Source organism: Lates calcarifer, linkage group LG21, assembly GCF_001640805.2.
Source record: "Lates calcarifer isolate ASB-BC8 linkage group LG21, TLL_Latcal_v3, whole genome shotgun sequence".
NCBI classification, from domain to species: Eukaryota; Metazoa; Chordata; class Actinopteri; family Centropomidae; genus Lates; species Lates calcarifer.
The window spans coordinates 12,289,081-12,308,965 of record NC_066853.1 but is presented as its reverse complement, the minus strand read 5'-3'; the positions used below and the strand labels follow the sequence as shown (position 1 = coordinate 12,308,965).

The 19,885-nt window shown below is 42.5% G+C and overlaps 1 protein-coding gene across 1 annotated transcript in view; it reads left to right on the top strand.

Moving 5' to 3' along the window:
- The first annotated feature begins 166 nt into the window (after positions 1-166).
- Positions 167-19,885, top strand: part of npas1 (neuronal PAS domain protein 1) — a 37,888-nt gene continuing 18,169 nt past the window's right edge. Inside the window, exons 1-3 of the mRNA XM_018702050.2 lie at positions 167-854; positions 10,083-10,250; positions 11,771-12,009. Of these exons, the coding sequence (XP_018557566.1) occupies positions 10,156-10,250; positions 11,771-12,009 (334 nt within the window). The 5' untranslated portion in view covers positions 167-854; positions 10,083-10,155. The remainder of the gene's footprint in view (positions 855-10,082; positions 10,251-11,770; positions 12,010-19,885) is intronic.

Genomic DNA, 19,885 nt, shown 5'->3' with positions numbered 1-19,885 from the left:
CAGCTTTGACAGTGAGAAAGAAAGTGAGGGGGGCACAGAGAGGTGGGGGTAAACGAAAGCATGAGACACAGCGAGTTAGGGAGGGAGAGCCAGAGAGAGACTGAGGCGAGGGGCTGTACAAGCATGCCTTTTATATTTACTAGTGACTGAGAGAGAGAGGGAGAGAGGGAGCAGCTGAAGGCAGAGACAACTGGTGTGCACGGCTTTCCCAAGAGGAAATGAAAAGAAAGAAGCTCAGCGAGGAGAGTGAATGAGTGAGCGGGAGAGAGGAAGGGTGGGAGGGAGCATGCCGGCTGGAGAGAGAGAGAGAAAGAGAGAGAGCAAGAGAGATGGAGTGAGAGAGAGAGCGAGAAAGAGATTCTCACACTGGCTGTGTCCTAATCCGAGTCCATCTCCAAGAAGCAGCGGAGCAGAGTGTTAGTGAAGTGAGTCTGAGAGCCAAGGAGAGCTACATCAGCTAGCTCCACTCACATACACACACGCGCACACACACACACTCTTTCTAGCTCTCTCTTTTACTCACACACACATACACTCTTGCAACGGGAGTCCACGATGTGTCCGGCAGCGCGGCCACGGCTTTTGTGAAAGTGAGGGGATTGACGCTGCCCCTGTCCCAACCCCCTTGGCTCACACACACGGTGTTTGTTTGCTGTGTTTAAGCTCGAGGTACTGGTGGAGTAGGAGGTGGTGGAGGAGGAGGAGGTGGTGGTGGTGGTGGGGGGGCACCGCCAGGGCAGAGCAGGGGCATCGGAGAAGAGGAGAAGAAGAAGAAGAAGAGGAGGAGGAGGAGGAAGAGAGACAAAGTGGATCAGATCAACAGCAGCAGACTGAACGCTGGAAATGCCCGTCAGGTGAGTAGATAATGGATCTAACAACTTATGGTCAGCACACACGCAGACTCACACACACAGATACACACACATGCATGAGTGTAAACACACTTTCTCACTCTCTTGCGTGATTTTCTCACACACACCTTAAGTTATCACCTTTTGTCCGGTTTTTGCTGTCAGATTACAATGGATGAATTTTAATCTGTCACAGCATTTATCTTTTTACGCATCATGACAAAGATTAAATCCTGTGAAAGTTTTATCCTATTTTGTAAAATCTAATTCTGAAGCACTTTTTTTTTCTTTCCTTGAGATAAAATATCAGCATTTACTGAATGCAGTGGTGAACTTTTTGCTGTCTCATTTAGGACAAAACAAAAACGCTACACATCCATTACATTTATCTCACTAAATATCTACATTAGCACTTGGATTAAAGTTAAAATCATTTTTTTCCTTAGATAATAAATGATAAAATGGAATGAAAGAATTAAGTTTTTTGTTTTAAAATTGACCTCTACTCACCGGGGTCTCTCTTTACTGTGTGACAGCATGTTTGAATATACATTTGATAACAGAAAATACACCAATGAATGTGCATATTTTTGCATAAAAGTGTAGATTTAAAATTTACTACTATTTCCATTTGATCAGATAATTAGACTAAATGTTTGCTCTCCCTTGAAGGCGCCATTATCGCTTTTTACACAAAGTTCTTTGTGCATTTCATCAATTTAGTTTAACTGACAAACGGTTTCACTGCAAATATTCTAATCTTTGCTTTTCAGATAAGCCAAATAATTATGTACGTTTGCATTCTGTGCTAAATGACCCTCACTAATAATGGCCCACCACTTTCTGATAAATTGCAAATCGTGCATGTGTGTGCGTGCGCGTGTGTGCTGGAGTTTGAGATATAGAAGCTGAGAGTGAGCGACTGCGTGTCTGTCTCCACCTGCAGAGGCAGAATTGGTCACAGTTTACTGGCTTAGTAGCATTCGCTGCCTTCAGGGTGTTTGCAGCAGGTGGTCCAAATTGGCAGAATGACTGTGACAAACGCACAGTGTTCGCTGCTGCTGTAAAGTAAATAACAACATCAAACCATCACATAGTGATTTCAGCTTTTCATGGGTTTTTTTGTGTGTGTCTTTTTTTCATAATTTTTCAGGTATGGTGTTGGGAGGCTTTGTCATGTGACGTAAAAGTCAGACAGAATAGTGGAACAATTTTTTTCACAAAGGAGAAATGTGACTGCCTGACTGAGTTTGTGTGTGGATATGCATGTATGAAGTGTATTTTGCATGATTTCCTGCAAGATTCCCTGTGTGTGTTTGCACATCTGCATCTATCCATGAGTAGATGTTTGTGTTGAGTGTTTATTTTGCACCCTCTCCCTGAACGCCTCTCTAAAATATATGTTGCGTGTTTGCTATAAATCGTGTTTCATACACGCACCTGCTGAGATAGCAGGTGCTTCAGATAAAATCAAACCAAATAGCTATCTGCAGTACAGAATTATCTCTTTCAGGTGCCAGAATGAGGTGTCAAAATGTTACTATTAGTAAAAAGAGTTATGTTCACACTCACGTGTATTTAGGCAGTTTTTAGTAATTTAACACCAGAGCAATTTTTAAAATCCTTTTCCCAATTTTTTTAAATGAAACAAATATTTCTACTTTTACTGTCCGCAAGGTTGTATATATCGACACTGACACGAAACAGGGTCAAACCGTGTCATTGCCTCTGCACGGTACAGTTTATACCCCGGCCCACTGAGCCACTAAGCCTCTCCATCCGTTTCAGTTCTCTGCATGTGCAGGACGCTTTGGTTGTGACCTACCTTCAGGCCTTTTTTATTAGACCCAGACGCAGGCTCCCTCTTTGGATTTTAGGGAGCAGCCGTTCATGCCAACACGAACAGCAACTGTGTGACAGACCCTGACTTTGTGAAAAAATGAACATTTTGGCCACGAAGCGTCCCGTTCAGAGACGTAATAAAAGGTTAGTTAGAGTTGTGGTTCTAAGAGCAGGCACTTGGGCGTTACTTTTATTTTTTCTGCACATCAAAGATCAGTGCTGGGGTGTGTGTGTTATTGCTAAATTCTTTAGCGCATAAGGAATGATCACATGATTAGATAGAAGTCATAAATTCAGGCATGCAGAAGTGAGTGACCATGACAAAAGGGAAAAGTGCAGTTTTTTTTATACTGCTTAATTTATGAATTTATCTTAGCTGGTAGACAGAAGCAGTCACTTTTTGTGACTCATTGACAAGTTCTCAGGTAGACATAAAACCTCACGTCTCCCTCCCTTCCTCTTTCCTTTCCTCTCTTGATATTTTTGTCTCTCTCTGTTGCTCTCTTACACACACAGCAAGGTGGTCAGTGTCTGGTGTGTTGACAGACAGCCGCTCACACACTTCTTGCTCTCACCGTGCGTGCGTGTGTGTGTGTGTGAAGAGCATTGACAGACAGTGTGTGGGTCTGTGACAGAGGGTGTCAGCGCAGTGTCAGGGAGATGTGTTTAGTGTCACACTCTGCTGACCTGATCTCCGGTCGGACTGTCCACTCCAGCCCCGCTGTGGCTCCTTACATAACCCCCGCTGTCATTCACACACCGGCCTGAAGGGATCCACCAGCCTTGTGTGCGCACACACACAAACTCTCTCATACACACACGCACGCAGTTACTCAGTGACGTGCATGTGATGTATAGGCATCTGCACTTGCAGTCGTTTTCCCTCTAAATTGAATATCAGATCAGGTGCAGTCTCCAAGACTCAAATCACCCTCACAGTCACTCTTTCATGTCTTTCTCTTCTTTCTCATTCTTTAAGTTAAGCCATGACATAAAGCAGAAGTTACATAGATTAACAAAGTATCTGGAAATATTCAAACAAAGCATCCAAGTCCACGCACTGTGTGGGAATATAGTATGAGGCCAGCGGGTATCCTTGTTTTCCCAGTGTGCTGCAAGACACCTACACAACTTGTGCAACTCTTATCAAGAGTTTGACACTGCTCTGAACTCTGACATTTGCACCATGCTAATTGATGTGTCTGTATTAGCATGTGGACGTCTCTGTGCTAGTGTGCAGAACGAGAGTGTGCTTTTCAAGTCCTGGCATACACTACACAAACTGGTGTTTGTCTGTGTGTTTTGGAGAGAGTGAGTGACCCTGTGTGCTGTTCTTTGGCCTGTGGTTATTTGGAGGTCAGTGCTGATGTGGTCTCTGCCTGCAGGAGTGGATTTACCATCTTCAGCCTTATGGAGAGCTGCATCCACTTAGCTGACTCTTCCGCAGTCAGAGGGAGAAGAGTTTCTGTCTCCCTTCTACCTTTTCTATTTGTTCACCAATAAGTTCACGAATTTTGGGAGCATTTGAAAATGAGGAAATCTTGATATGAATATTATTGGTATTGTCCTTACATGTGAGCATGTTGGTCTTCATTTTGTGAAAGTGGTCAAAAGAAAGCGTTTTTTACATTGACTTTCCAGTAAGTCCCACTTCTCACCTTAAGCCTCGCCTTACACTGAGGTCGGGGCATTTAACCTCAGAATAGATTTCAACCATTATTTTGACTTGGGCTATTTTATTGACCCAGCATTTTGTCTTTAAAGCATAGATATCATAAGGGTCAGGGATGGTTAACCTCAAGACGAGCTGAACATTTTTACTTAAAGCATTTCTTTTTATTCTTGTTATTGCCATTTTGGTTCTCAAAGTGATCTACTTTTAGATGTTTTGTACTTATTTTATTTATCATAGTTTTTCAACATGATTCTGTGTCTCTGTATGCCCAGAGTACTTTTACTAACCCCAAAATGTACTGTGCTACTCCTAAAACAGGGTTAAATTATTAAAGGTAGTAAAAGAAAAAGGTAAAATCATTCATATTGTATCTTATTTTAGGACACGCTTATTCTTTTTCGATCAATTTGTGTATTTGCTTAAATCAAAATAAGCACAGAAATAAGATTACCACATTAGCCCTTTATGCTCTGTGCTTTAAATGTCAGCTTATGTGATAAAGTTTGCGTCCTTCTTCAAGTTATTGTACTTTTTATTCGGCTGAAATAATTTGTCATTCTCTTGTGAAGAATGACATCCAGTTTATTTGAGAAAAATCGCTGGAGAGCAATCTTCAGAGAATAGATAATTCTCCCAGTAAATACTGTAAATATATGCGATTCTGTGTGTTCATACTTTCAACCTCATATTTAATACAGTGCAGGTGAAGTGGAACATTTCTTTTGTGTATACCAAAGCCGAGGTAGACGGTAATTATGACAGGCATGGATTTGATTCTGTGTAGCTCCACGCCCGTGAGGAGTGGACATCAAAGCACACTCACCAAAGCTTTCTGTAATAAAAGAGGAGGAGGAGAAAGATATTGATTACCAAGGGTGAACATTAGCAAATCTCTTTCTCTCTCTTTTTTTTTCCAACTATGTCTTTATCCGTCCATCATTTCTCTCCCTCTCTCTCTCACTGTTCTGATTTTCCTCCCTCTGCCTCTACTTATGCTCTCTCCATCCCCCCATCCGCTCTCCGTCCACCCCCTCTCCCCCTCTCTAATCATTTATTTATCACTGATCTCTTTATTCTGTATTCTTCCAGTTTAGGGACGGTCCACACTGTGACTGCGTGGTGCTGGTTCACTCATACACGCTGTTATCATCATTCCTTTACACCCTTCCCAGACCATCCTCTTCCTCCACATCACTACAGAGATACCTGGGGGGCGGGCGGGGTCACTCTGGTCCAATCTAACGCCGTATTGATTCCATTAGATAATTAATGACCCAGGCAGGGGCCAGGGAGGAGCAAAGAGGGGGTAAGAGAGAGATGGGGTTGGGGGGGGGTGATGGGAGAGGCGAAGGGGGGAGAGGAGGGGAGAGGAAAGGGGGGTGGGGGGGTGACGCCAAGGCCCTTGAGAGTTGTAGAGAACCTTGGGTCGGGAATGATCCAGAGTCGTCAAGGTCAACCGCAGCCGGCGCTCCCATACGGAAACAGAATGCCGAGCGAGTCAGAATATGGAATACTGAGAGAGAGGGGGGAGAGAGAGATCTTCATGTCCAGCAGCTGTCGATTGATCAGCGGCTGAAAAATTGTACATTAAAAAGTCTTTTGACTTCCAAATCCTGAGGTCCAACCAGGGCCGTAATGCATGATAAGTAGATTTCAGCCCTCCAACCAGAATACCAAACTTCATCTCCCCGGACGCTCCAGACACTCATTTACAACTACTCAACAACATGAAAGGCAAGATAGAAAACTAGCTACATCAAATATTCTGTTCATGTTATTTCCAACCATGTTTTCTACATCTTCCATGATATCGAACGTTCTCTGTTTGATAAAATATTATTCACAGGAGTATCTTACATCGCTGTTGTATGTGTACTCCACTTTTACCTTTGGTTGGAGATAATTAAAGATGGGTTTGACCAGTTTTGACCAGTTTTGATGCTGTACACATCTTTCCTTGGGGCATTTTTTGCCTTTGCAGCTCCTGAACCAGGGTCCTGTTTTCCAAAGAATGATTTGCGAGAAATGCTTTAAAGCACATTGACAGCACTGTGTGTCACAACTGGCTGTCACTTGCAAATGGCAGATAAATTTGCGAGTCCTACAGGGCTCATGCATGTTCATGTGTGGGTTGCAAGCAAGAGGAAATGATGTAATGTTGAAAATTGCATTCCATGTTGCAGATTTGGTGAAACTTAGGACATGTCCTCAGGGACATTGTGATCACAGTACATGATATGCCTCTTTGTCCCTTGGCTATCAGTATACCTCAGAAAATGTCAGGTTTTAAGCAACAAAGCAAACTTATCCACTGTACTTTTTGATTTTATCACATGAGCAGGACAGAAACCTATGAATGGTATATACTCTGGCTCATAGATATTTGTCAGATTTCTAGAGTACATCAAAAATCATAAAAATCCTCAGAAATTCTACATTGCATAGTTTTGGTCCTGTTCTTCACCTTTGCACGATCGTAGTGTGCATGTTGTCTCCAGTGGGCTATGAGAGCTCCTCTGCCTCCACCTTCACATTCACAGTCTTGGCCAGGCTCTGTATTGGGCCCCAGGGGTTGAGGAGATGAGGCATAAAACAACCATGTCTCTACCTAGGGGAGCTGGTGGCATGGCAGTGGGGCTATTGTCTGTCTGCGTGCTGTTTGACTTAAATGTGTTCATTTGCCTGATGCCCCTGACTCCCTACGGGGAGGGGTGGCTCAGGGAGAGGAGGGGCACGCTAACGAACCTCTGACAGCTGGAGGCCCTAATTAAATGTCCCTGCTGAAAATAAACAGAGCGGGAGCCAAGCAAGCAGCCAGAGAAGAAACGCACGGCAAACAGCGGCTGTGAACGCTCACCGCAGTGCCCTCCTCTCTGCTGCTGTTGAGACCGTGCCAAGAGAGCACAGCTCTATAGGGTAGGGGTCTCAGACACACACCGGTGTCTACACACACATACACCACACTTATGAATATGTAGCACTGCAGCAACACATTGTGAACACCTGCGGTCACACTTGATACAGGTTGATCTCTACAGCTGTGGGCACAGTATATTTTTACCCTCAGTGCTCTCAGAAGTCACACTTGCCTTTTCCATATATTTCCCACTGTGCCATTACAGAGTAAGTCGACTCAGCCTGAGCTATTGAGCGGATTGTTTCGCACTCTCTGTCTAGATGACACTTCTGACATTCAGCCTGTTGTGCTGCTAGCTAGCCAGAGCATTAGCAGTCAAAGTGGTGGGGTCCATTTGGGTGAGTGCATTAATGGGCCGCCCAACCTGCGACAAGGTTATGAGGCTGATTGAATAATTACTGTGGAGGCCCCTGTCCATTACGCCCCTGTGTCTGCCCAGATAGAGGGAGACGTAGAGAGAGATGGAGAGATAGGTCGAGACAGGAAGATGGAGGGAGAGATTAGATAAGCACAGATAGGGTCAATTAAGAGATAAACATACAGAAAAAGGCGTGTGTGTTTGTAAGGCAGTGAAAATTTGAGAGTAAATTGTTTCCTGCCCGTGACTCCTTTTGATCCTCCTGTCCTACTGTATGCGGTCTAATTTGGCATGTAGTGTATTTATCCAGGTGGGCTAGAGAAGGTGACAAAGGTGAAGTTGTTAGACAGAGGTGCGGTGCCCTCTGCTCGACCCTGTCTCCTCTTCACCAGACTCTCTGAAAAGAGGACTGTCAGTGTTGCAGGCTGGAGGCTGGAGGGGAACATATATAGGTTTCCTATAGTTGAATGCATCCTTAGTCTTAAACCTTAGGCCTTGGACAAAATTTTCTATCCGGGTAAGTGCCCTTGGAAGAGGTTAAATCTAGGGCTGAAAAATATGTCAAATTTGCAAATTCTAGCTGACTGAAATGTACCTAGCTGTGTGGCACTCACTTTTAAAGTAAATTCTTTGATTTAATATCACTTTAAACAACAACAACCACTGAATGTAGCAAGATGTTTACCCAAATATTCAGTCACCTTCAGTCCAGAAACTTTTAATTAATCACACTATACTCGCGCTATACATGTTTGTTTGTTTGTTTTTTCAGTTAGCATTCGCTTATTTTCATCCTTGTCAAGTTTCCAAGAAGGGTTGAATCAAGGGCAACTAGACTTGGTCTCAGAACTGAAGAAGCCTAGGTTCAGTTGCCCTTGACTGAGAAAGAGTGAGAAACTCTGAAGACATCCTTGTCAAAGTAAATGTGACAGTTTATTTTGAAAAAGGCTAGAGCCACAAGGGCTCTCAGCGTAGACTCTTGTTTTGTCTGGTGAGCACTGAGCTTTGACTACCCTTGGTAAGCTCTGTTAATACTGTACATATGTTCTGGTAAACAGTACATGGTTGAAGACCATGGGAAGTAAACATTCATTGTATAGCCACTTCCTCAGTTTCCAATGAGGCCAAGCTTTCTATCACTGACCAAGGACCATGTTGGCAATAGAAAACTTACAGAATAAAGCTGCTAAAGGTGAGTGGATGACCCAGTCTCCCCTTTCAACAACTATTCTCTCCATCATTGACTCTGCTGCCTTTGAAACTGGTCCAACAAGTTTTCATGCATGCATTTAATGTTGGCTCTTTTAGCCTAGATTTGTGAAATGATATCTGCCAAACCTGCCCAGCTTCTGCCGACCCCTCTTAGCCAAGGTCAGCATAACCATGCTCGAACTCGAGACATAATCCATTTTCCACAGCCCCAGCAAAGCTCTACTGACTTGATTGTGCTGACCCAGCCGGGCCAAAGAAAGAGAGAGTTAGAGAGTGAGAGGCAGTAAAAGAGAGAGAGAGAGGGCATCTCAGGCCCAAGGGCATGACACTGCGGTGCTCGGGGCCACACTAGCCCTTTAAATGTCAGCACAGCACAGAGGGGAGGGAGGAGGAGGAAGGTGGGGAGAGAAACGGGTGAGGAGCGGGGCTCTCGGTCTGAGGAAGAAGAATAATATTGGCAACTTCCACTACAGGAGGGTAATGCTGGAGACTAGCAGAAGGTTGCACAAAACATGGGAGAACAGACAGTGGACAGCATGTGTTTCATCTTTAGAGATATTTGCTTAAAGCACCAGTCGCAGACAAGTCTGGATATTCTCTCAGGGATGAGGGGAGACATTTGGAGATCTGTGATTTTCAGCTTAATTGTGACTTCAGAGGAGCCTCAGTGTTTTGTCTTATGTCTATTACCTTGGGAACAGCCCCTGACCTTTATGTGTGGAAGTACATAGAGTACCTAATTGCTTTCTCTCAACCTCACCACTTTTCTTTCTTTCTTTCTTTCTTTCTTTCTTTCTGTAGAATTAGACCAGCAGTCTCATCAAGCTTTTTCAGAAATGCAATTTTTCAGAAAGTTGACGTAAGGAATCATAAGATGGGTTTTCATCTACGCACTTTAATGCAAATTATATTCTATCAAATTATAAAAGCTAAAAGGAGACTGCAAATGGAGATAAAATGTCATCATTTCTCTTTGCTGAAAGGAACTCTTTGTGCCAACTCCAGGCTCCAGTCTTTAAAAGCATTTTGTTGAGGAGAAAAATTAGCAAAAAAACATGTTTACTAATTAAAGAATTAAAGGCTCCCTAAATGTATTTGATTTGACATCCCAAAAATTCAATATGTACTGTTATATGTAATGACTGTTGGTCAATGAACCAACCTGACATGATTCTTGTTCCTTTTTCTGTTTTTGCTCCTCCCATACTTTCTCTCATGGATTTCCAGGTCTGAGTCTGTCACATCCTCAGCCAATCAGAGCCTTCGTTAACAGCGGCGTCGGCACGTGATTGGGAGAAGGATGGCAACCATGCCATTTGTCAGCGAGGGGAAGTGTGTGAGTGTGGAGTGGGATTTCCTACAAGGACTACTGGCCAAGCCTCCCACCCTGCCCTGGTGAGACATGACACACACACATACACGCTCTCACACACGCACGGGCTGATACTGTATAAGCCTGTGTTCATGCCCATGAATTAATCACTGCAAGGTGAAATCCATGCATTAACACCCTTGCGCACACTGACAGCTCAAAGAAGAATTTCCTATCAATGCAACACAGTCAAGAAGACATACGTCTGTTCTCCTCTGGGTTACATATAACCTGTTTTGTTGCTCACCTGCCAATCCTGTCAGAGCTGTGAATCCCCTCCCCTTACTGGGAGATTAAGTAAATTTGGCTGGAATTATTAATGGGCAGTCATTTACAGGCGGATATAAAAACTAAGCAGAATCAATGTGTGTGTATTGATTGTTCTCGGTGGCTGGGGTCGAGGCAGTATAATAATGAGATGTTACAGAGGCTGGCAGCATGAGTCCACAACACACACGCACACACAGAAAGACACACTGAACAGAAGTGTAATACCAGCTGTGTCAGCTGATTAAGACATAAACATATGTACACACACTATGTGCAGTTCTTTTCTTTGTTCTTTTCTTTCTTTCGCTCACACATCCACACTCACGCTCACACACTACTCCAGGTCTTTCTTAGGATGAGAATCAACAACACAGACACGAGGGAGAGAGGCCAGCTCTTCTTTCTCCTCTAGCTCTCATTCTCTCTCTCTCGCTCTAACTCTCTCTCTCTCTCTCTCACTCTCACACACACACACACACACACACACACATATACACACACACTTTATTCCAGCGCCACACCGACACAAATTGTGAAGTGGCTGTGACAACATAATTCCACCACTCAGGCCTCATTGAGGAGAGTCAATACCCAATCAGAGAGACAGGCTACCTGAGCCCCGGCCCCCCTCTGTCACTCTGCCCCTCCCTCTCCTATTGATCCCTCAATCACGGCTTCAGCTCACTAGCCCACGACCAGATGAGAGAGAGAGAGGGAAAAGGAGAGGGAGAGGGGTTAGAGAGAGAGAGGGAGGGAGGGAAAGTGAGGGTTAGGCAAAGAAAGATTGTGTGTGTGTGTGTGTGTGTGTGTGTGTGTGTGTGTGTGTGTGTGTGTGTGTGTGTGTGTTTTCACATATGGATTTTGGAGCAAATGGCATTATTAGGACTCTGCTCTGCCAGATAGAAGAAGGGAGTTTGTCTGTAATTACCAGGCCAATCTGTAAGAGATGGGTCAGAATGGAGATTGTTTCACTTGAACTGCAGGAGCCATTACCATTATATGTATTTATGAAATGAGTTTTCTAGATTGATGCTGAGGTCATTTATACAGAGCATGAATCAATCAACAGGTGGCCAAGTGGCCATTATGTTACACCCCTTACCAGTTTCTTCCATCTTACACAGTGCAGATTCTGACTGTTTTATCTCCCCTCTCTTCTTTTCCCTCCTCCCTGCATTTATATATTTCATCCATTTTTACTTCTATCTCTCCTCCTCTACACCACTCACCCCCTGCTTGTCTTTTCCACATTTGACCTACCCTCCCCTCTCAGTCTCCAGAACCTGCGCAAAGAGAAGTCTCGCAATGCGGCTCGTTCTCGACGGGGGAAGGAGAATTTTGAGTTTTTCGAGCTGGCCAAGATGCTACCCCTGCCTGGGGCCATCACCAGCCAGCTGGACAAAGCCTCAGTCATCCGGCTGACCATCAGCTACCTGCATATGCGCACCTTTGCCAGCCAGGGGGACCCGCCCTGGAGCCCTCTGCTGGAGGGCGACAGCAACTGCAGCAAAGGTGAGCTAAAGGCCTAAAAAAAGAGATAATTTATTAGAAATACTGCCAAGCAAACTGCACTGCATTTACTTAGGTTCAGTGTGCATGACAGTAGATTTTTAATGTATTTGTATTTGTATTTTTAATGTACTGTATCAGTCAGAAAACAAAGCAAATTCCCACCTGAGTTAATTTGCACAAATTTGACTGCAGGACCATTTGTGTTTAATTACTCCAAGCAGCCAATGTAGCAGTTATATGTTAGCTGAAGACACAAAACGATATCTGTGGGTATATGCCAGTGTGTTTGTGTTCACCTCAGCCTCTGACTGCTTGCAGACACACACCAGAAACTCTGGTTCTTTCTGTAATCTCCTCTTGTCTCTGTACTTTTATGAAGCATATACATAAAGCCTCGGGATACATGCAAATTTTTCACTCAGGTTGAAACGGGTGAATTTACCTCTAATCACATTTTTCCATTCACTTTGTATGCAATCAAGGCACTACTATAATTTGCTCTACATTTTGTCTGAACATACAGTTAGTAGGGAACAGGGCCATTGCTACTACTAAGGACACTGAGGTCATGTCCTCTGGTTCTTCCTCTGAGAATTTGAGGTTTTAGCGACCTGGTGGGAGTCAACATTCTGCATTTAGAAACTATGAGTCCATAATACTTACGCTGCAATTTTCCCACCACATTTTCATTCCTGGCATCCTGGAGAGGACTGGAAACAGTATTTAGGCCTTCATGTTGGGTAATTAAATTATTATTATTATTATTATTAGTGAATAATTGCATAAAACATGACAATCCCAATAATAAAAAATTTAGGGCCTTTTGCCTTTTCTTAGGCTGAATGACCTCAGTATTTTTCAGAGAATATTGTTTATTTAATTGTTTAATTGTTTAAACTTTTCATGGATTTTTCATGAATGCGGTAGATTGTGTTATTTAAGCTGCTGATATATTCAAACTTTAACAGCTGCAGCGTGCGAGTATGCAGACTTAAATAAAACATGGCTGTATTGGATCATTTCTCTGCTGATGATTCCTGCAGTTCAGCCTATAAGAAAATTATACAGGAGCGATAAATATGCTGAAGTTTGTTGCCAGTGGACAAAAACCACAGAAATCCATGTTTCAGTTCACATCTCTCTTTCAATGAAAAGCAATCTTGCTCCCGCCCACAGAGACACCCCCACACCACAAAAATTCAGTTTGGACCAGGACAATTATCCAGTCTTCTATTAGCAACCGTAATTACTGTTGCTGTGTATGTGAGCACACGTCACAAACCTGTAAATATACATGTACATATAATCATACAGTCTTTCCATAGGCTAGTGTGAGTATGAATGTAGTGTATGTGTTGTGTGTTTCTGTGTGTGTTTGAGTTTGTGCGTGCGAGAAAGAGAGAGAGATAGATGATACACAAAGAGGGAGGAAACTATTGGTGCGATTTGTAATTACAGAAATTAACTATATAACGAGGACAGTGTAATTATACAGCCTGTCTAATTGCTACTATTACTGAGGGGAAATGATGCAGCTACAGTACAATTAGAGGTGTGTGTGTGTGTGTGTGTGTGTGTGTGTGTGTGTGTGTGTGTGTGTGTGTGTGTGTGTGTGTTTGTGTTTGTGTGTGTCTGTGTGCATGGTCTTGTCTAATTTGAAGAAATGTGAGCAAAAAAAAAAAAACAGTCATGTTAATAGCATGTTTGTGTGTGACTTGTGTGGGTTGCTTTACCACAATATTCACTGCACATCCCTAATACGATATAATGGTTTTAATAGAATAATAAGTTGGGCTGAGTATCAATAGTGGTGCAGATGCTGTACCCAAGTTTAAGTGCTCATATCAAAATATTTTTCTGAAAATCCTGATCCTGATTTTACACATAAAGGTCAGTTTAGTTGTACTCAACTATTCAAAACAGTTGTATAACATCTGCTGCTGGGTGTGAAGATGACAAATTTATAACAGAAAGCCTGAGTTACAGCCACAGTTTTTGGAGCTTAACCTATAGGGACTATGAAGAATATTTCAGCCTCCACTGCTGCTATTTTGACCGTTGTTTTCTTAATCTGTCTATTTTGTGTGAACCTTGCTGAGGGAGTGAATACCCCTTTAATTTGAGGAATATATATATATATATATATATATATATTTTTTTTTTTTTTTTTTTTTTTTTTACAAGGTATGCCAAACTTCTCAATGCTTCAATGTTTTATTAGTGTCCAAACACAAGAGTCCAAACAAAAAGTTATTATCAAAGAAAGGCTAGACTTAATTAGTCTTCCAGTTTCTTTCTGAATGGTTATATGAGCAGGTTTGGGGTATTAGTGTGGTCATTCTGAAGAAGTGACACATTTCAGTTTACTCAAAAGTTATTATCCATGATCAAAAAATACATCATCATAGCACTGTATGACAACAAATGTAAGTGCATACAGAACACAAGAATCTTTATTACATACTACCAGTACTTAGAAACTACTCTATTATCTACCATGCAGCGTTGGACAATCTGAATTTCTTCTTAGTGATATTCATACCCAGCACGCTTATATACAGCTGTGGCCTTGACTGTGAATTGTTTTGCTTCAGTGTTCCAGATTTTCCTTGGCCTTGGTAGAAAATACCTGCTCTTTAGAAACGTAGGTGTGCAAGTAGCTGCACTGTCCTGTGTGTGAACTGCAAGTGTGGTAGAAAGACAGATGTGAGAGATGCTGCTTACACTACAATGAGAAGCACGTCTTGTACAAATGTGCCCCATAACTGTAAATATATAGAACCCTGCCGCAGCTGCATGAAGGTCATGGAAAATTGTGAGGCATTTGGCAAACACGATGAATCGCAACACATTCTAGCTCCAGACGATATTACTGTCAGAGTTATCTTCAACATTTCTTCCACTAGGACTCAATTTTTAATATGTGTGTATTGTATTAAATGTTTGGAGATTTTTACAAGCAGGTCACACAGTCTCAGCAGGGCCAAAGCTGAAAATGCAATGCTAATTTGGACATCAGTTTGAACAAGTCTACCCACAATGCATTGGCAGGGTTTTAAGTGTGATGCATGACTTTAATTCCGTTAGTGGAATGTGGTCAGAGATCCAGCTGAAAGGGAGAGGAGGACAGAGAGGAGGGGAAGGGACAAATGTAGAAGGAATAAAGGGAGAACGAGGGGAGGAAGGAGGATGGAGAAGAGTGTGGAGAGAGGAGGGTGGGGGGAGGTTGCATTCCTCCACACTCCCTCTTGTCCGAGGGTTTTTGGACGGGCGAGGGCTAGCGGAGAGGGAAGGAAGGTGGAGGGTGGAGGAGAGGAATGGAGCGAAGGGGAGGGGCCGGTGTTGCTTTTGTCTGCTTCCCACGTTTCAAAGCCAGTCTTGAAAAATGAATAGACAGAGGAAAATCAATTGCATGACCTTCACAGAGAGAAAGAGAGAGAGAGAGAGAGATTGAGAGAGCAGGAGAGGGGGGAAAGGAGGAGAGAGACAGATTATGGAAGGAAGGAGCAAACGAAAAGGAAAGGCTGAGGGGAGGAAAAGTAAAATGACCCATGATGTTCATTCCCATTTGGTGTGTGTGTGTGAGTGTGTGTGTGTGTACACACCTATTTGCACAGCACATTCAAGGACTGAACCCTTTTATTTGAAATCATTTATATTTCAAAACCTCTCTATATTGAGTAAATTTTGCTTTGGGGGACGGTTTTGTTTTTTCTATTTCCCTTGCCTTTTTAAAGGATAATTCCTTTTCTTATTTTGACCAGACCTTTAATTTTGTAGCTTTGGCTATCATTTCTACTGGTTGTGAAAACATTGCACTTAACACACTCAATTGCTGAGATCTGGGAGCAGCACACAACATTGCAAAAAAGTAGTCTGACGGGGAAAGAAACACAGTTTGATTAATTAAATTACTTTATTTGGAGGTAATAACCCCTCACTGGACAAGAAAACACACAACTCTAAAAAGTCTAATAGTTCAAACATAAATCAGAACATCAGTCTGTAAAATGTTTTAGATGTTAACCACATAGGTTTGAGCAGTAATTTTTACTGTCAACTTTGTTTTCTTTAAAAAAAAAAAAAAAAAACCTACTGACACGCCCCAGAGGACATGTCTACATCAGTGCAGCAAGTTGAGACGTTAAACCAGTGGAAGTCAGTTAAAACAAGGTTCTAGCAGCTGCTAAGTTGCTTTTTAAAACCTGTAAAATCTGACTGCTCGTGTTTCTTGTAGAGCCTGGCAGGTATTAGTATTATATTGAGGCAAATATCAATATTGATGTTTGAGAATTTGAAAAAAACAATATGAACATTGCAGTCACAGTTACTTTTTAACAAAAACACATGCCATAACCAAACATATTTAATGAGGATGATATGGAAAAATTTGGTAATTAAAGAACCAAGTTGTGTAAAGAGAAGACCATTTTACATTACTCTGTGATGGACAAACTGTAATGGCAGATATGTTTCTAAATTAGCACAAATCAACCTCTACATTAGTTAATATGAAGCCATCTGTGACAGGCTGTTATCTATAATCAATAATACGCCATGCTAATAAATTACCTGGTGAGTACAAGCTTGTCATAGTGTGGTTTGTGGATAGAAGCTCTGAAAATAATATTAAAAGTTGGAGCTGTCTTTTTGTTGTAATTACCTTTTAAAATTTCCACAGTTTAAAGTTCAAGTTTCCACAGTTTGTGCATTTTAAATGAAGTAGTCCAGGTTACTATGGATCAATGGTAAAAATTTTTGGTCACATAAATTCTTTCCCAACAAATCTGTAGCAACTCAACCTTTACCAGGTGCAATACGGCAGCTGGAGAACCCCCTCAGTCTTTTATAAGGTACAGTACAATGACAACTCACTGCCAGCAACAGGGCCAGCTGAAGTGTTTTACTGTCTGTGTTAGTGAGGTCAAACACACCTCTCTCCTCCCCAGCATTGGTGACATTGACTTTCATTCCGCCTCCACTCGCTCCCCCTCTCTCCCTCTCCTGCTTTCTTTCATTGCCTCTGTCTCTCCCTCACCTCCCTTCTGTCTCCCCCACCTCTTCGCATCCTCCCTGCGTCTGCCTCCCCTTTAATTCACAGCGTTTAAAGCAGCCGGGGCTTTTAAGGGAAGTTAATTGCACTCAAATTATGTTCGACCGCAAAAGGAGCGAGGGAGCGACGGAGGAGAGATGGAGAGAGATAGAGGATAGATGGAGAGACGGAGGGAGGGATGGATGTCAGAGTGAGAAGATAATTGTGCCAGAGAAGGACGCTGCGATTAGGGTCATTCTTTCTGTCTCTGTCTGTCGAACAGCCGAAACGTCACATTTGGCTGGTAGTAAACAACTTGGCAGGTGATCAGGCTCTTGTTTTGAAAGGGTGAAACTACGGCAGCAGAGCCAAACTTGTGAGACAAAGACGGATAAGAAGACAGAAAGAAAGAGAGGGAGCTTGAGAAAGAGAAAAAGGGGTTCACTGCGTCTGTTATCTGTTTTGTTCCCATGGCAACATCTTAACCTGGTTAAAAAGGTTGACACTGTGGGGGAGGAAAGGAAGATTGTGTGTGTGTGTGTGTGTGTTCGTGTGTGTGTTTCTGTCTACATCCATGCAGGTAGAGGGATATCTGGGTGTGTGTGTTCATGTATATGCGGCCATTACTCATGGACTTAACTGGGACTAAATTATGTATTAGACAGAGGTATAATGAAAATCATTCAAATGAAATTTCTATCTTTTCTTCTCGTGGAGCGCTGGGAAGACCCTGAGAATTGACCTGCGAGTCAGACTATAATTAACGTGTCCGATCGCGCCCCGTCCCATTCTGTCCCCTATTCCCACAATGAAATTAAACCTTGCAGCAGCGGAGTCCTGGGGAGCTAATGAAATGGGAGTGTGACAGAAAGAGCAATGAAAGATCTCAGGTGCACACATAGGTCTGCATCCAGGTCTGTACACAGACATGCAGTTTGTACGTATTACATGCCTGTACTCAGACACAAAAGTGCAAAGGGTGACTGTATATTCACATAAGCCATTTTAAAGGGTAATTCTATCTTATTGCTTATTTTCTTTATTTTCTCCACTGTTTCCTTGATAACACCTCTAAAGTAATTGCTGAGATCTGGGAACATGAACACAAAGTGAAAACAAAGTCAGACGGGGCAAGGAATGAGTCATCAGACAGACAGACCGGTTGTAAACAAGCCAACAGTCCAGTCCAGACTATCTAATCCACTTTATTCCAGGTTCAGGTTTATTGTCATATTTGGAAGTTAAAGCAAAAGTGTGCACAACCAAAAAAGTTGGTAATAATCCCTCCAGAGTCCTGGCATATTAGGTTTTAATCTAAGTGAGTACCATAATTTATCAGTCCAAGTTAAAAGTATTTGACAGTGTGACATGACAGTGTGTGCTTGAACTAAGTTCGAATTGACATACAGCTGCCCAAGAAGTGTTGAGTAGCAACATGTTCAGTTTCTTTTGAACCCCTAAATGTTATGCACTTTTTGTTAAAATGTTTCTCTCTCGCTCTCTCTCTCTCTCTCTCTCTCACACACACACACACACACACACATCTTTCTATATTGATGTAAAGAGTTAAACATTTAACAGTTAGTAAATGCAATTGTCCAAATACCTACAGTTTGAAATGTATTTCTCAGTACTTCCATTTTCTAATGAATGAAGGTACCCATGGTGTATTTACTGTTTTGGGCAAAATATATCCCACTGTTTCTGCTCAGACAAGCCGCGAGAGGCCAAAGTGTACTGCTGTGAGGTACAGCATGTGGTGCAGCTGAGTCTGAAAACTGCAGAAAAAGATCTCTACCAGTCGCTCACTTGAATAACAAAGTGTGATTCAGTTAAATAATAAACCATGTTCCAATCTTTACCCTCAAGTTAAAGGCACCTTGTGGAGTGTTTGACCACTTGTTGTGCTATGGAGCAATGTTTTTATGTGCCAATGGGTGATTATTCATAAAATTGGGTTTGCAAGTTTTTTATAAGGAGGGACACTGACACACAGATACTAACCAAACTAACCCAGCAATGACCTTGTTGACTACAGTGACAATTTTACCCATAGGAATGATGATCAAGACTCCAAAAAACATTTAGGTAATCTGGCTACACTGTCCATTTGGTAACACGTTTAATCTTCTGACTGCTCATGTTTCTTGTCATTGTTGTTCCAGCGTCGCCAGATCTCTGCAGCGAGGACACTGTTATTGTTCTTAACAGGAATCAGGGTCAAAACTATGAAAATAAGACCAAAGTTGTAAAAAACAAAATTATCTTTTAAATTACTGACAATTAATGATTTATTTTCACCCATTAAACTGATTTGTAATTAGGCAGGTCTGTACAGAAATGATAGTATTTAAAGATAAAAAGAGAATCAAGCAAGGTCCTCAATCGCACACACATACACATAGAAGTAGGGGTTCACAGCACTATTACAGAGGGATCTTTGTTCTCAGGGTGAGATACCAACACCGCTGTGAGGCTCTCTCTCTTTACATGTGCACACGTTCGTGCGTGTGTCCACACACACACACACACACACCCACACCAGGTCCAGTGTTTTGGTTTCCTGGCCGCCCTATTGTACCCTGGCAGTCTTTAATAAATGGTCCTCTGTGTATTTGTGTGTGTGGGTGTGTGTATATGTGTGTGTATGTGTGCGTAGACTCATCCGTCAGCCCTCCTGGCCTCATGTCACATCCAGCGTTTCCTTCGCCCCGCTGACACTACTCAGCACTACTGATCACCCACCATCACCTTCACTCCTCCAGGGATCTGTGGCATGAAACTGAGGACAAACGCACACACACTCCATGTATTTCTTTTCATTTTCACAGCAATCACATACTA